The sequence below is a fragment of the Tupaia chinensis genome, unplaced genomic scaffold (assembly GCF_000334495.1).
Source record: "Tupaia chinensis unplaced genomic scaffold, TupChi_1.0 Scaffold000661_1, whole genome shotgun sequence".
Lineage (NCBI taxonomy): Eukaryota > Metazoa > Chordata > Mammalia > Scandentia > Tupaiidae > Tupaia > Tupaia belangeri.
Window position 1 is genome coordinate 3,097,422 of NW_006160183.1, and position 20,963 is coordinate 3,118,384.

Genomic DNA, 20,963 nt, shown 5'->3' on the forward strand with positions numbered 1-20,963 from the left:
TTATTGAGTAATTAGGCTCTACTAGTTTATCTTCCACATACATACAAAAATATGTTCACAGTTTATGTGAGATCCAAGCCATTTTGCCTTTTAAATCCCTCAGAGTTCCTGAGAGTTCCATTATGTCTATGTACTTAATTGCAAATTTTTATTTTGTTTTTTTGTTTTCTGTTTTAGTTTGCCCCTATGTGTACCAGAATCAAGGCTGCCTAGTTTGAGCCTGATAGAATTGACTTTGCAAGTGAGACCTTTAAAAATCACATCTGCCAAGAAGTATGATTTGAGTGAAACGTAAACTTACACAAGCTTTCATATTTATTTAACCTAATTTATCAGCTGTCTTACTCATAACCTAAGTGGTGCATGGCTTTGAAGGGGAGGGGTAAGAACTGCATGTCTTAGAAACTCTGAGAACCTACTGTATAATCAGAGCTGTGAAATCATTCATGTGCTGGAAGCCTTAAAGAATAAACCAGGGACTTTGATATCATGCAACAGAAGACCAAATTATTTCTCCAAGCCTTGAAGTATAGTTTTCCTCACCTTGGGAAATGCATGCAGAAACCACGTTCAAATCACTGTAACTTCACTGATCATTATTACAATAGAATAAAATTGAAAAAATATCACCTAACCAAGTGTCTGCAGAATAAACCCAAGATATCAGAGTTAGCAAGAAACATCCCAAGTCGGAGCTTCTCATGTAAGGTATGAACTGTTTAAATTAACCTATTTCTAGGTCACTAAGATTGGTTTTAGTTTAAAAATAAGGAATGGGTAGTGTATCAGAGTTACTCATTTTCTCATTAATTTTAACTTGATTTTTAAGATTTTCAGGCCCAATTATTTATAGTCAAATGTAAGTATAAAATACACACACACTCACAGAATCTTCAAAAAGTTCATGAAAAATTGCATGGATTTCAAAAATTGTACACCAAAATAAACTTATACTTCTGTGCCATTTTCTGCAAGCTGTTGGAAGTCCCCTTATATTTATACAGCTCTAATGTAGATTTACAGAAAGTGATCCAGCTGGAGATCTCCTCAGTGTGCCTGCCAGTGCATTTCATAATAAAATTCAGCTTTCTGAAATACCTGGAATACCAAATGAAAGTTCTTAATCAAATTTAATAATAAACTAATTGCTTTATTAATTCCAAATCAGTAAATTTCATTAAATATGTAACTGTATGCTATTTGTATGTTAAAAAAAATAAAAAAGAAAAGTAAAAAATCTCATTTTCAATTGCTTACATCCTTCAGGAAGATCTCTCAGGCTGTTATACTACATCCAGACCTTAAACTGAAGCCATGGGCACGAGGTCAGCCTTGAGGACCTGATTGTCCTTATATGTAGAGTGGCTGCAGATCCCAGTTTGCCTGGGACAAGCCCAGTCTCCACCTGTTGCCCCTGTGTAATTATGAATAGTGTCCTCTTTTCTTTCAAAAGTGTCAAGGTTAGGCTAGCAAATTATGTGATCATTCCACTTGTTTGAAATTAAGCTATTTACACTTCTGCCTCTTTGGCATACCTCACCTTCCTTTTACTTGCTATGCATCTTGGGTTCCTTAAATTATATTTGGGGATGATATCCTTATAATATTTTAGCGTATTTTATGATTTCAATGTTTTAATTTTTTGGTTTGAATTGTTTCATTGCGCAATGATTTTTATTTTAGTCTGCTTAGCTTTCCCTTATAGTGGTAAAATATATACAACATAAAATTTTTCACTTCTGCCATTTTTAAGCTAAGAAGTAGTGGCATTAATTACACTCACAGTGTTGTGTACTGTCACCACTATTTCCAAAACCATGTCATCATCCAAAAACGTATGCATTAAAGAGTAACTTTGCACTGTATGTTTCTCTTTCTAGTACCTCATATCTACTTTCTGGTTTTATGAATTCGCCTGGTTTTGATATTTCAGTTAAGTAGAATGATAAAATAGCCTTTCATGTTTGGCTTATTTCATTTAGCATAATGTCTTCAAGGTTCATCCATGGCATAACACATATCAGAACTTTATTCTTGTTTATAGTAGAATATTCCTTTGTATATATTATATAAACCACATTTTGTTTATCCATTCATATGTTGATAGATGCTTGGGCAGCTTCTGTTTTTGGAAACTATCTTTTTAATCTTGTGTTACCCAATTTTTCTAGTTTTTATTCAGCTTTTGCTCTCCCTTTAACTCATACCTGTGTGGTATATGTGTTTGTGTTTCTTTTGGTTTGAACTTGTCTTTTAGCCCACTGATCTTCCCAAACTTTTATGCTTTGGTTTTTCAAATCATTTTCCTTTGTTATTGTGTCTTGGTTTAGTTTAGTATTTTGGTTGTTAATTTACTCAGAAATATTTTTTTATTGGCAGGATGTGCACATGCCTACCAGAATGAAAGGGGAAAGAGAGAGAAAGCACCCCTGATGGGGCATAGTCACACAGCAGTTTCTTTTACATTTCTCCATCCTGTCAGGATTTGGGGCACACACATGCCCTGTGTTTTTCAAGTTACCAGGGCTAGGATTTGAACCATAGTTGGCCATGTGGGACCCTATACCCCATACACAACACTGTACCACTGTGCTGCAGAACAGTCTATACTCAAACATTTTTATATCTGTATTTTTATAGCCTTATCTTACTTTAGAAAGATATAATTTAAAATTTTACCTATTGAACTAGATTTTGAATGTTTATTCATTTTATTTTACATTGGGCTTAGAACATTTTGACAGCTTGTACTTTCCTTGGAACTCCTTTAGTTTATAAATAGTAGGCAGGAGTTACCGTCAGGGTGGCAGCTGTGAGATTAGCTCACACCCTAAACAAGAAGCTATTTTTTCCCTCCATTTGTTCCTAAAGGAACTTTTCAATTCTCTTTCATAGATCTCCACTTACTAGAAACTCTAACCTCACTCAGTGACTCTAAGAAGAGGAGCTCTTTTAATAATTCTTTTTTCTGATAAATGGCCCACTTTGATCTGTTGTATATGACCATTCCCTCTGTGAGAAATTATATGCCCTGAAACCTGTGATCTTTATCTTTTATGATCACAGAGACCTGGGGAAGCCTTAGAAAGATACCCTTGCAGCTGCAAAGAGACCTCTAAACAAGAATGCACGTTTTCTTCTTTCAGCAAGCATCCACTGAGTTCAGCTTTGTCCGTTCTTACAAATCACAACAAAATATTGTAGAAAAAAATAATGCTTAAAGGAAATTAAAATAGATCTGTGTAAAGACCTATGGCCTACTTAAGTTTACTAAAGAACAAGGGAAGGCAGAATGTGTAACAAATGCCAGGAGGCAAAAGATCTATCCACGACTGGTGTGACTGAACACTAATCACAACTCTTACTACTTTTCCTAACTGGAGAAACATAAAAATAGGGAGTTTCAACTTGGTGTTCTTTAAAAGTTATCTGGATATTGGGATCAGCAGATGGCATAATGGTTACGTCACTGGACTATCACATGGTCGACCTTAGTTTGAGTCCCCAACCCAGCAACTTAAACTCATTCCATGAGCTTGTGCATGCATGCCCAAGATCCCGAGAGGAGAATGGAGGAGAAGGGATTGCAGCGTGGCCATACCCCTGGGGGATGATTTCTCGCATTCTGTTAGGGTTAGGGTTAGGGTACAGTTCACACTTGGAATATCTGCAAAACTACTTCTACATAATCTTGTTCTTTATCTTTTGGGCTCATCTGAGCGTTTTGGCTACACTTCTATTGACAGTTTATGTCCTGATTAAATGTTACCAAGAGGGCATTTCTGACCATTGAAAACAAAGTAACTTCTCAGGAGCAGTAATCATGTAGTGACAAATAGGATTAGAGAATAGTCTGTGAAGGTTAAGGTAAAAGTACAAGATGGCAAAATGTTTTAAACACAATGCCAAGTAAAATGATTAAACATCCAAAATTTAGTTCAATAGGGAAATTTTACATTTTATCTTTCTAGAACAGGGTTCTTTACATGGCCTGTGTCTTTCATATATGCTGTAGATATCTTTTCCATACTCATCCTATGTCTTTTGAGTTTATGATTTTTTGTTAAATAAGATTGTGAAATTTTATGTTGAATACATTGTTTTATTCAACTCAGCAAATATCCCTTTAACACCTACAATGTACAATTCTAGGCAGTGGGGACATAGCAGCAAACCAAATACAAATCCCTACCTTCATGGAGCTTATCATCCTACTTGGCTGGGGGAATAAGTATATGAGTGAAATACAAAGTATGTCAGAGGTGATAGGTACAGCGAAAAATAAAATAGAATTGGGAAGGGATGAATAAGAGATGTGGGACAGAGAGTGTTATTGGAATGATAAGGGAAGGCCTAGCTGAAAAGTGACATTTGAGCAGTAGCTTGAAGGATTGCGTTATATGTCAGCTTCTCCCTCTATTAATGATGCTAGTAAGTTTAATCATTTTGATTAAAGTGATACCTGCTAGTTTTCTCCATTGTTAAAGGGTCCTTATTCCTTTTGCAATTAGCATATGATCCATAGGGTAATACTTTAGTACTTTGTGTCTAGCATTTTGTTTTTCACTTAATGAGTTTAGCTACCATTGTTGATCTTTACTAAATGATTATAATCTAACTCTATTATTCTTTCTACATTTATTAGCTGTTGGTATTCTTTTTTTTTTTTTTTTTGGAGAGGTTTTTGCTATAGGGCGTGTGCACTCGCCAGACAGACAGAGAGAGACAGAGAGACAGAAAGCGAGAAATCACCCCCCGGGGGGATGGTCACGCTGCAATCCCTTCTCCTCCATTCTCCTCTCGGGATCTTGGGCACGCACACACACGTGCCCGGCGTGAGTTTTAAGCCACCGGGTCCAGGACGCGAACCGCGGTGGACTACGTGGGAGTCCAGCGACATAGCCATTACAATGCTAACTGCTGGTTCCCTTAGCTGTTGGTATTCTGTCAAAAGAGATTCCTCTTGTTGGTTCCTCTTCATTTTTTGATTTAGGTTTGGTGGGGCTTTTCTGTTTGTTTTTCAGTGCTTATGTTTTGTTATTGTTGTTGTTTTTGGACTTTTTTTAGTACGCTATAATCAATTACAATCATTATTCTTTTTTATGCTTCAGTTATCCCAAATATGGCCAACAAGAACCCCTTCACACTGGTTTTTGTGTTCTTTTGACATGCCTCTATTAATCTTTCAGCATTTCCTTTCTTTGTGGCCAAGATTTCACAAGTCTACCCTGTATTCTCTTGACCACAGACTTGGAATTAGCTGTTAATGGCACTGTCTTGACTAAAAGGCTATCTAGTGTCTTTCTACTCTGTCGTTTTTCTGTTGTTAAAGGTCAGCATTTTTGCCACAATAAAGTTACACATTCCAGGGACCAGCCATTGGCGTAATGGCTATGTTGCTGGACTCCCATGTAGGCAACTGTGGTTCGAGTTCTGGACCCAGTGGCTTAAACTCACGCCAGGCGCATGTGTGTGCGTGCCCAAGATCCCGAGAGGACAATGGAGCAGAAGGGATTGTGGCATAACCATCCCCCCAGGGGATTGATTTCTTGCTTTCTGTCTCTTTGTCTCTCTGTGTCTTTCTGGCAAGCACATGCGCCCTATAGCAAAAACCTCTCCCCCCCCCAAAAAAAAAAAAGTTACATATTCCATTTTTTAATTTTATAACAATTTTCATTGTCAGAATGGTTTTGTGGTAGGCCACAGGTAAGACAGGAAGAAATGCTACTTTTTTCCACTAATGGAATGATACTGTACATGTAACCTTCTTAAAATTTAAAGTTAAACCATCCTTACTTTAGCTCCATTAGGTAGTACATGCCCTTGAAACAACTAGACTGTTAAAGAATTAAGATGCTTGGCTGAAATGGATAGCTTTAACTGAGTTCACTAATAATGCCAGCTGGAACTAGAATGAAAGCTTAAAATATTCAGTGGGTTTTCTTGGGACAAGACAAAAACAAAAAGCAATTTTGAGCACTTTGTGGATCTTCTGTAAAATCTCAGTTTCCATGGGAGTAATTCCTCCTGAAGAATTATTAACAAAGCTATTCTACTTCGTGTCATTAAGGCAGCCAAAAATTCTATTGCTTCCAGAGTCATTTTGGTTCATATAAGCTCAGTTTATTTGAATTTATGATACAAGAATATGTCATGCATGTAAAGTAGAGGCAGCCCCATAGCATAGTGGTTAAGGGAGCTAGATCCCACATGGCCGTCCACAATTCAAATTGCAGCCCCACCAGCTCGTAAAACACACTGAGCATGTGTGTGCAAGCCAAAAATCCTGATAAGAAGGAGGAATGGAGGAAAACAAGATTGTAGTGGGACCACACCCCATTGGAGGGATGATTCTTGACTTTCCTTCTCTCTCCCTAGTGAGTGCATGTGCCTTCTGGTAGTTAAGGAAGGAAGGAAGGTAGGTAGGTAGGTAGGTAGGTAGGTAGGAAGGAAGGAAGGAAGGAAGGAAGGAAGGAAGGAAGGAAGGAAGGAAGGACAAACGAACTGTAAAGTAAATGTAAGGAAGAGGACAAGTATTGTCCTCTGTTTTACTTGCTTTTAGCTGTGCATTATCCACAGCTCTCAGTAAAAGTGGGTCTTAAAAGTGGCAGAAGGGCCAGCCCATGACCTGGTGGATGAGGCAGCTGGATCCTACATAGCCAACCACGTGGTTTGAGTCCCAGATCCAGCACCTTGAAAAAAGCACTGGGCCACATATGCATGTGTACCCAAAATCCCGAATGGAGAAAGAATTGGAAGAGAAAGGATTGCAGCATGACTGACCCATGGTGGGGTGCTTTCTTACTTCCTCCTATGAGTACACCTGCTCTTCCCTCTGGCAAATTAAGTGGCAAAGGGCTGGGCCTGTAACACATCCCATGTTTGTGGAGCTGGATCTCACATGGCCAACTGCAGTTCAAATCCCAGTCCCAGCAGCTTGAAGAAAAAATGGTTCTCTCTCACTCTTTCTCCATTTAATCTGTTTTAATGATTTTCCACTTTATACTTATGTTTAATTTTAGATTGCTAACTCTGTAACCCTGTCATCCCTTGGTATCCCTGGGAGATTGGTTCCAGGAACCTCTTCAGATATCAAAATCTACAGACTTTCAAGTCCCTTATGTAAAATGGTGTAGTATATGCATATAACCTCTACACATACTTCCATATACTTTACGTTATCTTTAGATTACTTGTAATACCTGAAACATTGCCTACATATCACTTCAGTTGCAAGGATTAAGTGTAGTACTCAGCATGTAGCAAATTCAAGTTTTTTGAAATGTTTTTTTTTTTTTAATTTTTATTGCCACAGGTGCATGCGCTTGCCAGAGAGAGAAGGCTCCTGCCAGTGGAGTGTAGTCAAGCTGCAGTCCTTTCTCCTCCATTGTTTTTCTTATTTTTTTAAATGTTGCCAAAGGATGTGTGTGCTGGCCAGAGACCGGGAGAAAGCAACCAATGCAATGGGGCATGGTCATACCCTCTCTATTTCTTCATTCTGTTCGGATTTGGGGCTTGCACACACACTCACCGGCATGTTTTTCAAGCCACGGGGGCAGGGTTCTAACCATCATCAGCTTGGCCATGTGTGATCCGGCTCCCATTGCACATCACTTCCCTGCACTAGGGGGATGGCCCCAGAACTCTTTTTTGTAATATTTTAATCTGCAGTTGGTTGACACCACAGATGTGGAACCTGCAGATAGGAAAACAGACTGCATAAACTATTTATAGCTTACATTCTCTACAGTGTTGGTAATGTATGATGGATGTTCTTGTGCAATAAATATTTACCAGCTGTTGGAGGTCCTTAGCAAAGGCTAAGTGCCCCTCTGGCACAAGTCACTGTACAGCTGTCATCCTTGACGTAGAACTCAAGTTATAAATCTTGGCTAGAATTCTCTTCCTTAAACAAAGCAAACCAGTAGAATGTTGAATTATTAAACACTTTTATTTGACAACTGAGGTATTGTCTTATCCAAATTTTAATGATTTATATGATATTATTTGCTCTCCATATGTCTCTTAGCTTATTAATACTCCCAGTGAGATATAGCGAGTGTTTATTTAGCTTTCATTTGTATCTCATGTTTATTAAATTTTCATTATTCTATCTTATTCTTCCTACATAAAGTGAATATGTTATTCTTTTCCTTAAACTGAAAAAGAAGCTTTAATTTACAAGGGATTAATTTACCTTTTGATCTGATTAATAGTCCTTTTAGGGGATTATTTATCCCTATGAGAGAAGAAAATGATGGTTAATGAAGGAGGCCAAATTTGTTATAACTTCAGATGTGAATAAAATAATAATGAGCACTTATTAGTAAAGATGTCTTTCCTACCTTTGACATTCTCCTCCTTTTATATGTTGTTTCAGTACTTATAAAACTCAATAGCTGGGGCCAGCAGGTGGCATAGTGGTTAAAGGCACTGGATTCCCACATGGCCGACCATGGTTTGAGTCCCAGATCTGGTGGCTTGCTTTCTCACTTTCTCTCTCTCTATCTCTCTATCTCTCTCCGGTCAAATTAAATAAATAAAATAATTATTTAAAAAACCTCAATAGCCTTTTTTTTCCTACTTCTCATTCCTAACTATTATTAAATATGAAAAAGTTCATATGATTTCCTTTTCTCTTAGTTGAGTATAAATCTTTTTTTAAGAATTGTTTTATTAGTACCAGCAGTTAGCTTAATGGCTGTGTCGCTGGACTCCCACATAATTGTCCGCGGTTCGAGTCCCGGACCCAGCGGCTTAAACTCACACCGGGCGTGTGTGCGTGCGTGCCCAAGATCCCAAGAGGAGAACAGAGGAGAAGGGATAGCAGAGTGGCCATCCCCCCTGGGGGGTGATTTCTTGCTTTTTGTCTCTCTGCCTCTCTCTCTATGGCGAGTGCATGTGCCCTATAGCAAAAACCTCTCAAAAAAAAAAAAGAATTGTTTTATTTAACTTTATTTATGTATTTAAATTTGACCAGAGAGAGACAGGATGTGCATGCACATGCGCACGTGCACGAGAGAGAGAGAGAGAGGAAAAGTGAGAGAGCAAGCTGCCAGGTCCAGGAGTCAAACCACAGTCAGCCATTTGGGAATCCAGTGCCCTTAACCACCATGCTACCTGCTGGCCCCAGAGTATAAATCTTTCCCATAGTATTTCTGAACATTCTCTAGAGCATCTTAATACTTCTGTATCTTAAGAACTTATCTCTTTAACAGTATAACCATCAACTGTTTACTCTTCTTTGTTTTTATTTTTTTAATGAAAAGCAAGAGATTGTTGTATTGGTGAGCTTAAGAAAGAATATTAAAGGTCAGTGAAACACATATTACTCTATAGTTATAGGCCTCACATTCTTGAGAAGGAAAAAAGAATTACCTGTAAAAAGCAAAGGATTTTTTTCTCTAGTTTGAAGTATTTTGATCATACCATTATAACTTTTTCCAGGACCTTCTGCCTGTTAAACAAGAAAACAAAAAATCCTTTTCAGAAAACATGGATGCATTTGAAAAAGTAAGAACAAAATTGGAAACACAGCCACAAGAAGAATATGAAATCATCAACGCAGAAGTAAGATACCTTATATCCTTTTTGTTTTTAATTGGATATTATTAATGTGCAAATAAGATGCTCTGTGATTTATGGACATGATCCCACTTGAAAATTGTACTGTTTTAGCCTTCAGAATATGCTGAAAGGCACTGTAAAGTTATATATGATTCAATGTAATATAAACAAGATTATGATAATAATAAATAAAAGAAAAAAAAATGCTGAAAGGGCCAGCCTGTGGTATGGTGTTTAAGGGAGCTGGATCTCACATGGCCAACTGTACAGTTCGAATCCTGGACCCAGCAGATTGCAAAATACTCCAGTCATGTGTGCCCAGAATCCAAAAGGGATTGAGAAATGGAAGAGAAGTTTACAGAGTAAACACACCTCATTAGGGGATGTGTTCTCCTTCTCCCTCATTCTCTGACAAGCACACATACTCTCTGGTAAATTAAGAATAAATACATATTTAAAGAGCTATAAATAAGCAGAGTGTAATCCTTAAATTTAAAGATCAAAACTTAAAATGAATTTCCAAGCATAATTCTGGTTTTAGAGAAAAAACAGTTCTGATTTTTCTTTTTTTTAAGAGAGATTTTTGCTGTAGAATACATGTGCTCAACAGAGAGACAGACTGCATCCCCAGGGGGGATGGCCGTACTGCAATCCCTTCTCCTCTGTTCTCTCGGGATTTTGGACACACATGCTCACACACCCAATGTGAGTTTTAACCAGCCAGGTCTGGGACTCAAACTGCAATCAACTACATAGGAGTCTAGCAACTTAACTGCTAAGCCATCTGCTGGTCTCCAAAACAGTTCTGACTTTAAGAAAGATTCCTAGGAGAAGTTCAAATGTAACTAATTCATATATTTTTATCATTTCAAAAATATTTGAGGGGGCCAGTAAATGGCATTGGGGATAAGGTGTTGTACTCCCACATGGCTACCACAATTTGAGTCCTGGACCTGGTGGCTTGAAAATTACACCATGTACACGTGCATGAGTGAGTGCCCAATATCCCAGGAAGAAAGTAGAAGAGAAGGGACTGTGGTATGGCCATCCCTCTGGGGTGATGTCTCACTTTTCCTCTCACCGTCTCTCTCTGTTCCTCTCTGGTGAGCACACATGCCCTATAGCAAAATCCTTTTTAAAAAAAGTATTTGATTGCTCTGTCTACATTTTTTTAATAAAAAGAAGTTCACTTTAAGTAGTGTAATACCATGAAAGCCAAGTATTATATCATGTTATGAATACTACAGTCATAAATATCTAATATTTCTGAAATAGATTGAGCATACATATTAACATTTTTTCAGGGCCAACAGATGGTGTGGTGGCTAAGGTGCTGGACTCCTACATGACCAACTCTAGTTTGGCTGGATGCACTCATGCCATTTGCACATGTGTGCATGCCCAAAATCCCAAGAGGAAAATGGAGAAGAAGGGATTATGGCATGGCCATTTCCCCTAGGGGGTGGTTTCTCACTCTTCCTCTCTGTCTCTGGTCTCTCTTCAGCAAGTGTGCATGACTTATGGCAAAAACCTAAAAAAGTAATAATAATAAGTTTTCAATAGGATTGGAAAGCAGAACCACAGATTATATTAGGTTGTTGAGAAAGTCATGATGTGCTTTTGCATATAAAAATACATCATGAGGGACCAGCAGTTGGCATAATGGCCGTGTCACTGGACTCCCATGTAGTCAACTGCTGTTCAAGCCCAGACGGAACCAGCAGCTTAAACTCACGCCAGGTGCCTGTGCATGTGTGCCCAGGGTCCTGAGAAGAGAATGGAAGAGAAGGGATTGCGGCGTGACCATCCCCCTGGGGAGTGATTTCTTGCTTTCTGTCTCTCTGTCTCTCTCTGTCTTTCTGGCGAGCACACGTGCCCTATAGTAAAAACCTCTCCAAAAACAATTTAAAATTAAAAAAAAAAAAAAAACCATCATGACTTTCCCTGCAATCTAATAAATAAAAATATATATAATAAAAATATATATAAAATATATATATAATAAAAATTAAAAATCAGGAATTCCAGATTAAAATCATGCCACAAACTTGCAGATAATAAATGTGTCATAAGCTACCTATCAGTCAATCAATTGCCTTTAATATATAGGCATTGGACAAAAGCATTGTTTATGGCAATATTTATTCTCTCAAACTCCATTGTGTCTGTTTTGTCACCCCACAGAGGGTAGGATACTTGGTATAATGTCAAGACTATGCACAGTTGGTAGTAATAGTATATTTTAAATGAAAAACTCAAAGTTACTGACTGGATTTTCAGGCTAGTCTGAAACACTGTTTCCTCATCTATGTCATTTTAGATTATCTTTAAAATGCCACTTAATCCCTGTACAGATATCAGATGTTCCTGAGATAGAGCTAAAGTGGTTTGTACAGCTATGCAAAGTGACATAGAACTCATTACGTCTTTTCTTTATTGCCTTTTTTCTACTGTATTATAAACCCCTCCAGTGACTGTAAACATATGAAAACCATATTGTACTCACTGTGTTGTAAAAAGTGGTCCATTTTGGGGGCCAGCACATGGTGAAATGGTTATGTTGCTGGACTCTCATGTAGCTGACCACAGTTCAGGTCCTGGACCCGGCAGCATAAAACTCATACTGGGCACATGTATGTTCGTGCCTTAAATCCCAAGAGGAGAATGGGGAAGAAGGGATTGCAATATGGCCATTCCCATGGGGTGGGAGGGGGAGTGATTTCTCACTTTCTGTGTCTCTGGCAAGCGCACGCTCCCTATAGCAAAAATCTCTCAAAAGTGGTCCGTTTTGTATTTATGTGTTCATCTGTATACTTCAGCAAGTCAGCAGGTCTCGTTACTTCATCTTAAAAAGTCAGACCAATGGGGCCAGCAGGTGACATGGTAGTTAAGGCACTGGATTCCCACATGGCCCACTATGTTTCAAGTCCTAGACCTGGCGGCATGAAAATCACAACAAATAAATACATAAGTATTTTTAAAAAAGAGACAATAAAAGATTCATTTATTATTATTAAATAAACCATTTGTTTCTTTTCACCGTTAGATTAAGCATGGTGGTTTTGTTTATTATCAAGAAGGTTGCTGCTTGGTTCGTTCCAAAGATGAAGAAGGTAAAAAATTTTCCTTTTAATATGCAGATTTCACATTTTTATAGGAAATTTGTTGTCAAAGGTATAGAAAAGATTTCTTTAAGATTATTTCTGAGTGAGACCAGCAGTCAGCCTAATGGCTATGTCACTGGACTCCCATGTAGTCAACCACGGTTCAATTCCTGGACCCGGAAGCTTAAACTCACGCTGGGCACATGTGCGTGTGTGCCCAAGATCCCAAAAGGAGAATGGAAGAGAAGGGATTACAGCATGGCCATTCCCCCTGGGGGGTGATTTCTCACTTTCTATCTCTCTGTCTCTCTCTGTCTTTCTGGCAAGCGCACGCGCCCTATAGCAAAAATCTCTCAAAAAAAAAAAAAAAGAAAGAAAGAAAAAAGAAAAAAAGATTATTTCTGAGTTGTTTTTGATGACTAGTTTTTAATATTTGGACTTGCTTTAGATATAGTTAATAGCTACCCCAAAAGTGTAGCTTTGGCATGTAAAATGAACTGGGATCTGGCATTTTTTGAGGATCTACTATGTCTCAGGTTCTATGTTAGGCACTTTACGTGTATTAGTCAATGTCATTTATATTCTCATACTTTCTAGGTTCTTTATGGCCTATCAGTATATAAGCTGTCACTCTTATCAATATCTCATAAGTTGTTGCATACAATAGCTTTGACTAGGGCAGGATAATATTGAATAACTGATACCAGTTTTTGTACATGTAAGTCAAGCCACCACCATTGTTGAAGGAAGCCAGAATGTGGCCTCTTCTATAAGGGTAATGCTAATTTATATCACTGAAGTACCATTACTAAAAATTTTAAGTACATATGAGAGAGTTATCTTTTATGTTTCTTTATGCAGCAGACAGTGATAATTATGAAGTTTTATTCAATCTGGAGGAACTTAAATTAGACCAGCCTTTCATTGATTGTATCAGAGTTGCTCCAGATGAAAAATATGTGGCTGCCAAGATACGAACTGAGGATTCTGAAGCATCTACCTGTATAATTGTGAAGCTCAACGATCAGCCTGTAATGGAAGCTTCTTTCCCAAATGTGTCTAGTTTTGGTAAGCTATCAGCCAAAATGGTCTTCTGAGTTTAAAGGCAACAATAAGAAAACTGTCCACACTTTTGCAGTTCTTTAACCCATGTGAAATAGTTATAATTAAAGTCCAAGTTATACAGTACATTTTGATATATCAGTAATTCTTTTATTTAGAATAAGTTTTCTCACATTAAGTATACCTTAATATTTTATTCAATTTTAAGTTTAGATATGTTTTTAAAATTCCATGTTATCTTAAGAGAGTTATTATAGTGAATTGCCTAGAGTCACTATTGAGGAACTTTGGGATGTTTGTTGAATTAATTTATTCATTGGTGGAAGCTGTGACTTTTTAAATAACAGAATCAATTTTATATTTTATCATTTTTCATCGAATGGTACATATGTTCATACTTTATTCTCCCTTTCCATTTTCTACTATATTCTCCCTATTGTTTATATTCTTATGCAATGACTTGAAATTATGCCCTATGCAATGGATTCTAAAATGTACATTTTAACCTCTAAAATCAGTATACATACTGTACAGTGATGACGTAAAATCACAATCAGCCAGGTGGAAGTCATGATATAATTGTGTGCCAACTTTCACTGGCAGCTTCTGGTGAAATAAGAACCAGCATTAAAATGTACTTAGTACTTTATCTGTGACTTAAGAGCAGACAGAGAAGATTTAGTCATGAGGGAAAGTGAACCAATATTTCTTAAGACTTAAAGTTGCAAGTTATACACTTAAACATAACTCATTTCCTAAGAAATGTGACTTCACCAACATCCTTTCTAAATATTGAGCCAGCAGGGGGCATGGTGGTTAGGGCACTGGACTTCCACATGGCCAACTGTGGTTAGAGTCCCAGACTTGGTGGCTTGCTTTCTCTCTCTCTATCTCTATCTCTCTCTCTCTCTCACGTGCCCTGTAGCAAATTAAAAATAATAATAATGATAAATAAAATAAATAATTCTTTAAAAAAAAAGAGAGAGAGAGAGAAAAGAAAAGAAACTTAAGTATCCTGAAATTAAGAACTACTTGAAAATTTGGAACTGATGCAGAAATGTTTTATTTTCTGGAGAGCTCTCTGGCTTGTATGTAACACAGGTTAGAAACAATCAAAAGTAATGTTATTTAGATTTCCAGGGATAAACTTACACATCTCTTCTCTTTTACACTCAAAATAACAGTGGCATGGAAGTTAAAGCAACTAGATCCTACATTGCTGACTTTACAGTTCAAGTTCCAGACCTAGTGGTTTGAAAAACACACCAGGTGCATGTGCATGCATGCCCAGAGCCTGAGAAGAGAATAAAGAAGCGATTGTGGTGTGGCCATCCACCGTGGGGGTGATTTCTCACTTTTCCTTTCTCTCTGCCTCTGTCTTTCTCAGGCGAGCACACATGCCCTATAGCAAAAAAATAAAATAAAATAAAAGAATGTGCTATATCTTTTTTTTTTTTTAACTGCATGTAGGTAAAACTCTTAAATTATTTTCTTTCAGAATGGGTAAAGGATGAAGAAGAGGAAGATGTTTTATTCTACACCTTCCAGAGGAATCTACGCTGTCACGATGTGTATCGAGCCACTTTTGGTGAAAACAAACGTAATGAACGTTTTTATACAGAAAAAGACCCGAGGTACTAGAATGATACAGTTAAGTCTATTTTTCCAGAATGTTTCTCCAGTTACTTAAAGTTTTGACGTTGATTGACTTAAAATGTTGTTTTTGATTGGAATCAGACATAAGACTATCATATTCTTTTATTAGTTGTTTGTGTTCAAAGTTGGAGTCTGATTATATTCGAATTTCAAAGTATGCCCAAATAACATCATTAGACTGCAAATGCTGAGTTAGCTGTCATTCTGTCAGGACTGTGATGCACAAAGAGGAGTAGTTAATTAAACCTCTTAAAAATTTTTTTGCTAGAGGGTATATATGCTCACTGCAGGGAGAGAGAAAGAGAAAGACGGCATCTCCCATGGGAGATAGTCATGCTGCAATCCCTTCTCCTCCATTTCTCCTTTCAAGATTTTTGGCATGCACCTAGCGAGTTTTTCAAGCCACTGGGTCAAAGACTCAAACTTTGTAGTCAGTCATGTGGGATCCAGCACCTTAATGTCTACACCAGCCAATGGTTGTTAATTAAAAAAAAAAAAAAAAAGTCAGGTTAATGATATTACTAGGAGGGTTTATCTTCTTGTCATTCTATTTTGTTGTATAAAGTAGGATAAAAGGGGGAAAAAAGAAACCCAAGGTGCATACAGAGAAAGAACATGTGTCCTATGCATTCTTTTCTTTCTGTACTATTTCATACCTCCTGGAGAAAGTTCATTTCCTCTCCTCAGCAAAAAGCCTTATAATTCCTTAGTGCGATAAAATGAGAGGTGATATCTGTGGTTTACCTTGGTGGATTAGTGGATGAACAGATACATGATAAAGGAAACAGCAAATTGTTAGCAGTGATAGAACGCAGATGGTGAATATATGGGTATCCACTTTATAGTTCTTTCACCTTTTCTGTGTGCTTGAAAAATATTTATTAAAAAAAATTGAAAATAATTGTAATTACCTCTGGGGGAAATAAGAAAAGTAAATTTAAATTTTTTTTAGAAAAGAATTTTTTTTCCCAAGAAAAGCAGTTTTAACTTTAATAAATCAAAGAAATACTAAGGAACTTTACTTAAAACTTAAAGCCAGGAAACAGATTAGGATTCTGTTCAAATAGGTACATGAACCTATCAACAGCTCAAGACAAGACAAAAATTCTTAAAACTGGAAAACAAAGCCTAGAAGAAAATCAACAATGTTTTAAGTCAAAAGGCATAAAATGCTATTTCACCAATTCAGTCTCATGTACTTACCTTCTGTTGTAGTTCAATCTTCCTAGTTCAATTCTGGGATATAATATTCAACTCCAGACTTGTCCCTACGATTAAGTTGGCCATTTTCTTAGTTTTTGAACTTTCATTTCTGTGTGGCTGCATTTAATTTTCCTGGTATAGCACACCCTTGAGAACTTCTTGGAGATCTGGTGTTGGTAAATTCCTTCAGGTTTTGTTTATCTGAGAATGTTCTTGTCTTTTCTTCCCATACAAAGGATAATCTTGCCAGGTACAGTATTCTTGGTTGAAATTGCTTTTCCCATAACATTTTGAATATATTTTCTCATTCTTTCCTTGCTCACATTGTTTCTGCTGAGAGGTCCGCTATTGGCCTGATCGGATGCTCTGTGTAGGTAATTTACTGTTTCTCTCTTGCCAATCTTAGTATCTTGTCTTTGTCTGTGGTTTTGGTCAATTTGGCTATAATGTGTCTTGGAGAAGATCTTCTTGGGTTGATTCTATTTGGGGTCCTTTGTATTTCTTGGGACTGGATCTTTGAGTGCTTCTCTAGGTTTGGAAAGTTTTTTTGCAGGATTTCATGGAATAGATTATCAATGCCTTTATGAGTCTCTTCGCCTTCTGTGATACCAATTATCTGGATGTTTGGGCATTTGATGGTATCCAGTATTTCTCGTATACTATTCTCATTTTTTTGGGCAATCTTCTCAGTCTTTGTGGTGGATTTTTCTAGGCCAGCAATTTTTTCTTCTACATCTGAGATTCTATTTTCTATATGATCTAATCTGCTTTTAATACTTTCAAGGGAGATTTTGACTTCCTATATTATAGCCTTCATCTCTGACAGGTCCATTTGATTCTTTTTTAAAGTGTATAATTCCTTTTAGATCTTGCAAGAATTTCCTCACCTCCTGGAACTTGTCTGCCCCTTCTGCCTCTTCCACAGTTCATTGTCTCTCTTCTCTTCCATCTCTGTTAGCTTTGCCATTATGAATATTCTAATTCTTTATCAGACATTTCCATGATTTCCATTGAACTGTCTGTGGATGAAGAGGATATTCTTTTCCCTTGGAGAAGAAGTATTTTCTTGCTTTCTCATGTTTCTTGTGGCCCTGTGGTGATTTCTAGACATCTGATGGGCGGTGTGTTTCTTCCTAATTATTGAAGTTCAATCTGAGAGTTCAGGAGCATGCAGAAGGAGGTGATCTGATATCTCTTTGCCGTTCCATTTTTATCCCTTTGTGCAGCAGATTCAGTGGATATTGAGGAATATGTTAACCCTAATAGTATTTGGATCTTTGGCTATGGTTCCTTTAGATCCATCTAGAAACACAGAGAATGGAGATTGAGGAGCAGAGTGATGAGATAAAAGAAAAAGGAAAGGAAGCAGAAAGAGAGAAAAGAAAAACAAAGAAACAGAAAAAGGAAGAAAAAAAACTTACTTTTTTTTTTAAGGCAAAAAATAAAACTTACTAGTTCTCAGGAGCCATGGAGTAGTCTTCTGAAAGCCTGCCCCTTGCCTCTCCTGGGTGGGAGGGAGAAAGGGGATTGATTACTAGCAAGATAAAGGCAGGGCTGAAAGCCAAGAGAATACTGTACCTTAAAATTTTTTTAAAAAAGGAAAATTTGCAAAAAAAAAAAAAAATGAGAGGACAGAGACAGAGAAAAGGCTAGAGGGGCTCCCTACCACTTGAGTTTGCGGGCTGGAGGCTGAATTATCAGTAAAAAATCTTCATTTCTCTTTTTTCCCTGAAATCACTAGTTCTCGGGAGCCAGGAAGGAGTCTTCTCAATAAATTTAAATTTCTAAGCAATATTCTCTAAGAAATAATTATTTCCTGGCTGCATTATAAATTAATATGCATACTGAGATCAACAGTTGGCATAATGGCTATGTCGCTGGACTCCTATGTAGTCGACTGTGGTTTGAGTCCTAGGCCTGATGGCTTAAACTTACACTGCACACATGTGCGTGTGTGCCCAAGATCCCAAGAGGAGAATGGAGGAGAGGGGATTGTTGCATGGCCATCTCCCCCCAGAGATGATTTCTCACTTTCTGTCTCTCTGTCTCTGTCTTTCTGGCGAGTGTACGTGCCCTATAGCAAAAACCTCTCAAAAAGAAACAAAAAAAATTATAAATTAATATGCATATTGACCAGCTCAGAGATATAGTCCTTAATAGGGTAGCATTTGGTTGAAATTCACTGCAAGCTCATGTTTCTTTCTCTTACTCTCTCTAGCTATTTTATTTTCCTTTACCTTACAAAAGACAGTCGTTTCCTCACCATAAATATTATGAACAAGACTACTTCTGAAGTGTGGTTGATAGACGGCCTGAGCCCTTGGGACCCACCAGTACTTATTCAAAAGCGAATACCTGGGGTTCTTTACTATGTTGAACACAGAGATGATGAATTGTACATTCTCACTAATGTTGGAGAGCCAACAGAATTCAAGGTAATCCTGGATACATCTTGTCCCCATTCGATTTGTTAAGAAGTGTCACACGTTCAGCAATAGTATTTCTAACTCAAAGAGTTAATCAATGCTCCCATTTCTCTTCCTTCAGACCTAATACCTCTGCATATATTAATTGTGTCTGAAAGATTAGCTGACTATCAGCTAATTACTGGGTCTCACCACCTAACATACTAGCTTGGCCCCATTCCCATGGTGGTGATCATAAAATAATAATGAATAGTATGGTCTAGTTCCCAGTGTTTTTATCTCCAGATGCAGTAGTCTTTATGTTTTGTCACCTAAATCCCTTCCCCCTTTGTTCCACACAGCTAATGAGAACAGCCGCTGATACCCCTGCTATTATGAACTGGGATTTATTTTTCACAATGAAGAGAAATACCAAAGTTGTAGACTTTGACATGTTCAAGGATCATTGTGTTCTATTCCTGAAGCACAGCAACCTACTTTATGTTAATGTGATTGGTCTGGTTGATGATTCAGTTCGGTCTCTAAAGGTATGTTTAATTTTCAAAAGACTATAGTGACTAGTTAAAATTTACATACCGATTGGCTTAACTTTTGTTTTTAAATTATAACATGTACTTTTTTGTGTGTGTTTTAAGAGAGATTTTTGCTATAGGACATGGGCCCTTGCCAGAAAGACAGAGAGACAGAGAAACAAAAAGTGAGAAATCACCCCCCCCCCAGGGGGGATGGCCACACCTCAGTCCCTTCTCTTCCATTCTCCTCTCGGGATTTTGAGCATGCATGCACGTGTGCCTGGCGTGAATTTCAAGCTGCCAGGTCCAGGACTCACCCTGACCGACTATGTCAGAGTCCGGCAACATAACCATTACACCATCTGCTGGTCCCCAACAGTGCACTTTTTCTTAAAAGGAACTTAATTAGAATTTCGCATAGTTGCTCTATTAGGTTTAGGAGGTTTTTAATGCAGTTTTACTGGTATTACAGCATGGACTTCAGAAGTGGAATTAAGTGCCATTATATTTCTGTTAGAGATCTCTGTATATCCAATCTCTCTGCACCTTTTAGATACAGCATTAACTCTAGCCCTGTTGGCACCTTGTGCCTCGCCACTGACACTGCCCCCCCACCTCCATTCCCAGCAGGGACAGTAGTTGTGCCCACAATTTCTGTCACTGTATGCCTGTGTCTATATCATCTTCTCTTTGCCAGTTTTCCCCTCCTCTAGGGCAGAGGGAGGACATTGAACTTTGGTTTCTTTCACTATGGGGGTGGCAGTAGTCTCCACAGCAGCACAGAGGGGTGATGGTGGCATTTCTGCCTGACAGGCTAACTATTGGGTCATTGGAAAAGTCATGATACATTTTTGCATAAGAAAACCTGCATGACTTTTTAAATGACCCAATCATTGATAATGCCTGTTGTTTCCAGGAAAGATGATCTGCCTCCACAGGTGAACTTGCTGAGATTGGTGAATGACAACCATATCACTTTGTTTTAAAGAATTAACATTTGAGTTAAGGTAGCAGCCATCAAAGGAAAGAGAAAAGGTTCCATTTTGCTTCACGTGGAGTTACTAAGTCAATTGACCAACTCAAGTCAATTCACTAGCCTCTTTATCGAATGTATCTATGCAAAATGCTGTATTGAGCATTATGAAATGGAAGGATAGTATATAAAATATCTGGTCATAAAGAGGATACAGTTCTGGGACCAGCAGTTAGCGTAATGGCTATGTCACTGGACTCCCATGTAGTCCACCGCGGTTTGAGTCCCGGACCCGGTGGCTTAGACTTACGCCAGGTGCGTGTGCATGTGTGCCCAAGATCCCAAGAGGAGAATGGAGGAGAAGGGATTGCGGTGTGGCCATCCCCCCTGGGGGGTGATTTCTTGCTTTCTGTCTCTCTATCTCTCTCTGTCTTTCTGGCAAGCGCACGCGCCCTGTAGC

At 37.9% G+C, this 20,963-nt stretch overlaps 1 protein-coding gene across 5 annotated transcripts in view; it reads left to right on the top strand.

Annotated features, from left to right (window-relative positions):
• Positions 1–20,963, top strand: part of PREPL (prolyl endopeptidase like) — a 37,001-nt gene that overhangs the window by 1,294 nt on the left and 14,744 nt on the right. For 2 of the 5 annotated variants that reach the window (XM_006159901.3, XM_014592143.2), the window contains exons 2-8: positions 178–708; positions 9,448–9,570; positions 12,614–12,680; positions 13,533–13,739; positions 15,232–15,367; positions 18,811–19,027; positions 19,360–19,545. In XM_006159901.3, the coding sequence (XP_006159963.1) occupies positions 490–708; positions 9,448–9,570; positions 12,614–12,680; positions 13,533–13,739; positions 15,232–15,367; positions 18,811–19,027; positions 19,360–19,545 (1,155 nt within the window). In that variant the 5' untranslated portion in view covers positions 178–489. The remainder of the gene's footprint in view (positions 1–177; positions 709–9,447; positions 9,571–12,613; positions 12,681–13,532; positions 13,740–15,231; positions 15,368–18,810; positions 19,028–19,359; positions 19,546–20,963) is intronic. The other 3 variants (XM_006159903.3, XM_014592144.2, XM_006159902.3) reach the window with 2 other exon arrangements.